Raw genomic sequence first — 5,473 nt, forward strand, 5'->3', positions numbered from 1 at the left:
CTTTCAGGTGTATGGACCAATGTTTTCTTTTCTGATCAAAGCAGAAAGCTTTAATGAGCAGCTGGATTTGTCTCGCATTAACTGGCTGAGTTAATGCGACATCGAAATGCAGCATTAAAACCTGGGCTATGTTTAACATGAGCGTTCATCATTCTAACAGTGTAAATGAGAGAAATGAATGAAAACCAGAATGAGGCCCTTAAAGTTCCTTATGGCTAAACTGCCATCTGAGACTCAACTTTTAATAAACTGTTTCAGGTGGTAAAACGGAAAGATGGTGGTGTTGGGCTCTGATATGCTGAAACAGTTTGGAGTCCAGAGCTGTGTTCAAGGACGCAGTAACAGTGATTCTTGGCACAATGCATGTATGTATGTGCCTGAACCAGCAGCTTGTCTGGTGCTGGCCAGCCTCTTTATTTTGATGCCAGCCTGGTGCTCCAGCTGCGTCAGCTGCATACTCTGCCTGTTGTCACAGACTGTCCCCTCCTGTGTTTTCTCAGAGCCTGATGTTTTCGCCCTCGGTGAAGTTGTGACCTCTACATATGCTCAGAACGTCCTCTTCTGTGTCGCCAGCAATTTCCTGGAAGTCAAACAGCTCGCCTCGTCGTTAATACAGCAGCTCCCACCATCAGCTGTTGGACTTGAGGTTCTGACACGCGTCTAAATAAAAGTTTCTGTTACTTCAAAAACAAAAAACTTTTTTTTTCTTAGATTTTTGTAATTCTTGTTTTTGTTTAGTGCAGACATTGATCTCTGGTCTCTTTGTTTCCAGGTGCCCGAGAGGATGCGCTCCATTCTTCAGGCTGCTTTGGACCTTAGTACAAGCACCAAACCTTTTGACAGCGTTACAGCTGCCCACCTCCTCAACCTGCTGCTCCCCCAGCAACACCTGAGCCAGTCTTTGCTGCACTGCGCCCAGCAGCAAGGCCTCGATTACCAGCCTCTTTCCATACCAGCCCAGGCTTCTGATATGCTCATTTTGGAGCTCAACACTCTGGCAGGTGAGATCCACGTTTGCAGACCAGCCTCAGAATTTCGTGTGCATATAGCGTATGTTGAACTGTGCTGCTTTCTGTCCTCAGTGGTTCAGTTCTTGCTGCGCTGCCTGCAGTCTGAGGTGTCGAGGGCAGAGGCATCTCTGTTGCAGGCAGCTGCTTCCTTTCCTCTCTATGGCAGAGCTCACTGCATCACTGCTGTCCTGCAGCATCTAAACACAGAGTAAGGACAAGAATTGCATCTACACAATATTCAAATTAGCCACGATCTCTTATCATGGGATAATTACATGTATATATGTGCGTGTGTGCGTTTAGGAGTTTGAGTCAGACTGAGCAGTGGAGATTCCTGGTGTCAGAGCTGGTTGCTGTGTGCTACAGGATGTCTGACGTGGTCTCCCCTGTAGTCCAGAGCTCCTCTCCAGAAGGACTCATCCCCATGGATAATGACTCAGGTCTTCTATGTGCAGTATAACTACAAGTCTACACTGTAGAATTCATCAGGAAAACAGTTGCTGAAATTACAAGAACCCTGGAACACAAATAGAGAAACTGTTACATGCATAACACAAAAATGACACTGAAATCAGATGAAAAAACTCCAGCTTGCCTTGTTTGTGTTTTGGACAGAGACCTCAGCAGGGCTGCAGAAGATCCTGCAGGAGATTCAGCCCAGGGACACCAACGACTTCTTCACCAGCGCCAGAGAGCTGGAGACACAGCAGGGGGACGATCACACACAGACCCCATCACTTGACACAGGTAATGTAAACATTTCCTGGTATCTTGGCTCTTTAAGTGCAGTACCTGTGATCTCCTGGTGAGGGAAGTGTTTCATGTGGTAACTTTACACGATGCACAGTCTGGACCCTGCAAGTGCATCAAGTGCAACTTCACAGTCATAATGGAAACTGAATAGTGTTAATGTGTAACACAATCAAACAGAAATATTGAATTTGAGCACAGTATGAGACTTCCTGTTTCGACTGCATACAGAGGTTTAGTTTGCCACGTTACTTAATAAGACAACCAAACCTTGCATGCATGTGCTGGCTGTAGGTGGTGAGGGCTATAGGGTGACGGCTCAGATGGTGCTGGTGTGCTGCTGGCGGACAATGAAGGAAGTGGCCATGCTGCTCGGACAGCTGTGTCAGAGCCTGCCTCTGCACTACACCAATGACAACGTGTGCACGCACACCGGGCTCATCACAGAGCAACAGGTGAGACCCCAGACACCAATGCATACACCCCTCGCATCCTACTACTGCATTTATCTCATACACAACAGAGGGTAGTTCAGCACGCTAGGTATATTACTGTTGTTGAAAATATGAAAATAAAATTGTTCTGACTGTGAACTTTTTTTATAGAAGTTTGATTAGCAGGTTATGGGCCAGGGTCAGTGATGTAAAACATCAAGTAATTGTTCATTCAAAGCTATAATTAATTATTAAGCTAGTTAAATGTGACAGTTTTCAAATGTTAGATGTTTTTAAGTTATATTACAAATCATTCAGACATTGCTAGTAATAATAGACCTTCCTGACTCTCAGTTGCAACCTGTGGAGTGATTTCTGTGTGATGCAGGTAGAATTCTTTGCATAAATTAAAAGCATGTCATGTTTCCTGAGCGAGTTCCCTTAATATCAGTCTGTCTGTTCCTATCGGTGGAAATGAGGAACACTAGCTAACAGTAACTTAGAATGAGTTAGTCACTGATTTGAACTCAGACCATGTATTCAAAAACAGACTTGAAATGAGGACAACCAAGCAAACATGCTGTGGTTCAGATAGTATTTTGCCAGCACAATTAGCACAGGTGAGCAAACAAGCTAAGGTTAGATAGCTAGCTTCTACATCGAGTATCGAGCAATATGTTTGTACCAGCAGGCGAACTAATGCTCAGGAGTTATTCTGAGCGTGTGTAAAAGATAAGCTGGTAATAGTCTGGTATACTTTTCTAATAATCAGACTGTCCCTTTAAAAAAAACAGAGTCTGAGTACCACAGTGACCTGTTTGTATTCAAAGCCCCACATATCCCACTCGTCCGTATTAACATAATGCTCCATTGTTGTTCCAAACTACGTGAAACATTGAGTCAGACTGTTGCATCGTTACCAATTAGAACCAATGCACCTGGGTGCAATAACAGAAACAAGCTGTGGAAGTGGGAAAGTATTAAGAGTCAGACAAACACTATCACCCAGTTTCCCAGACATGGATTAATTGTAGTCCTGGACAAGAAGAAAAATTCGGCTAAAAAAGACGAGGATTAAGTCATGTCTGGGAAAACAAGACAAACCATGTGAGCTTCAGTCTTTTCATATTATTTCTTGCCAGTGAAAAACTAAAATATTTCATACATTCACACATAGATTTTAAGCACAGCTTTTACCTTAAAAATTAACATTGTAGGTCATATGTTTTATAATTATTTTGTTTCATGTTTGATGTTGGATTTTAGGCATAGATGCTGACTCAAATCAGTAGGGATGTTCCAAAGAACAAGAACTTATTGGTGACAGTCAGGGGCTGATTTTATGAATAATTGAATAAATGTTAAACGGCCCAAAGTGAAAGGGGGAAAAAACTGCTGCACGACTACAGCATGTAGATGTGGTCTGCAACGCTGGGTAGCACCTACATGCAAACAAGGCAGTTATCTTGCCAAAACGTTCTGTTTTTATTGTCACAATGGTCTTTCAGAATTATCCAGACTGTGAATGTAGTGAAAGACGAGCATTGATATTACTCAGTGCATCCCTACATGTCAGTATGAATTGCATAAACCTCTTAATCTATCTGTTGTAGTTAACCTGTATAAGAAATGACATTTAAAATAGCATAAGCTCTGCTCCCTCCAGTGTATTAATTTATGTCAGGGCCTGTGGATGTGTGTCACATCGTCCTCAAACACTATATATATTTGTTACTATAGCGTGCTGCCAAGGATAGGGAAGCCCTCTCTGTTATTACTGATTTCATACAATCTACAAAGACAAACGCCTGACCTGAATGTGGACTCCACTGGGGTCTCATGCGGGATCTAGAAAGCGAATAGTTATGTCTATAACTTCTGTTCCCTGAAGGAGAGGAATGCGGTACAACACATAAGTATGAGATATTGCGTCCTCGTGTGTCCTGGCTGAAGAAACTTTTATTCACGCCTTTAAGGCAGATGACGTGTGATGACACACGCACGGCCCCGCCTGCACATATAGCCGCTGTCATCACAGTCATCCCTCAGTTCGATAGCCGCTCTTCACCGAGCCAAACTGCTCAGTGGGGCCACCTTGTGTTGTAACTCGTTCCTATCCTTCAGGGAACAGAAGTTATAGACATAACTATTCGTTCCCTTTCAGTCAATTCACTCGGTACAACACATAAGTATGGGACATATATACACGCCCCACAGAGGAGCCACCGAACCGGAATCGGACCACCACATCCTTAGTGAGTGGTAGACCCAGCAGAAAGGACAGCATGAGCCACCGAAGGGGCTGTAACGTCCAACCAATAAAACCGCACAAAAGTGTGTGGTGATGCCCAACTAGTTGCCATACAAATATCAGCTACAGGCACCCCTTTAAAAAGAGCCCATGAGGTTGCCATCCCCCTGGTAGAATGAGCTCTCACCAGTGAGATAGAGGCTGTCCCACTGGATTATAGAAGCTGTTTGGACAGAGCTCTACCTCTATTTGGATTAACGAAGCAGACAAACAGCTGGTCACATAAACACACAGTCTGAGTGCACTCAATGTAGGTGTGTAGCACATGCACTGGACAAAGAGAATGCATCCTCCTCTGCTCCTCAGATGTAAAAGGAGGGGAGCAAAAGCTCAGACACTCAAACTCCATTGAGCTATAAGATGCAGGCATGATCTTCGGAAAATAGGCAGCATCAGGCAGCATGTGGCCATCAGGAGAGAGGGTCGGTAACCATGGCAACGCATGTAAACGCATGGCAAGGGTCGGTAACCATGGCAACGGCCGGTAACATGGCAACGCATTTAAACGCATGGCAACGGGTCGGTAACCATGGCAACGGGTTATAACCATGGCAACGCATGTAAACGCATACCAACAGACCGGTAACCATGGCAACGCATGCCAACGGACCGGTAACCATGGCAATGCACAAACAGTGGCAGTTAAGCTAAGTTCAAGTCAGCAGACAACGGAGCTAACTAGCAGCAGCTAGCTAGCCCAACTCAACAGAGGTGTTCTCAGCGAGGTGAAGAGCGTAAGAACTGAGGGATGACTGTGATGACAGCGGCTATATGTGCAGGCGGGGCCGTCCGTGTCATCACACGTCATCTGCTTTAAAGGCGTGAATAAAGGTTTCTTCAGCCAGGACACGCGAGGGCGTTATATCCCATACTTGTGTGTTGTACCGAGTGAATCGACTGAAAGGGAACCGTTTACACTCTGCTATCCCAGAATGAGTTCTTTGCTAAAAAAAGAAAGAAAGGAAAAC

The 5,473-nt window shown here is 44.6% G+C and overlaps 1 protein-coding gene across 1 annotated transcript in view; it reads left to right on the forward strand.

Moving 5' to 3' along the window:
* Window positions 1-5,473, forward strand: part of thada (THADA armadillo repeat containing) — a 48,471-nt gene that overhangs the window by 8,989 nt on the left and 34,009 nt on the right. The window contains exons 15-20 of the mRNA XM_013911371.1: window positions 501-646; window positions 773-1,001; window positions 1,083-1,218; window positions 1,314-1,450; window positions 1,626-1,757; window positions 2,055-2,215. Coding sequence (XP_013766825.1) covers window positions 501-646; window positions 773-1,001; window positions 1,083-1,218; window positions 1,314-1,450; window positions 1,626-1,757; window positions 2,055-2,215 — 941 coding nt within the window. The remainder of the gene's footprint in view (window positions 1-500; window positions 647-772; window positions 1,002-1,082; window positions 1,219-1,313; window positions 1,451-1,625; window positions 1,758-2,054; window positions 2,216-5,473) is intronic.

The sequence above is a fragment of the Pundamilia nyererei genome, unplaced genomic scaffold (genome assembly GCF_000239375.1).
Source record: "Pundamilia nyererei isolate P.nyererei 1_Seehausen unplaced genomic scaffold, PunNye1.0 scaffold00062, whole genome shotgun sequence".
Classification (NCBI taxonomy): domain Eukaryota; kingdom Metazoa; phylum Chordata; class Actinopteri; order Cichliformes; family Cichlidae; genus Pundamilia; species Pundamilia nyererei.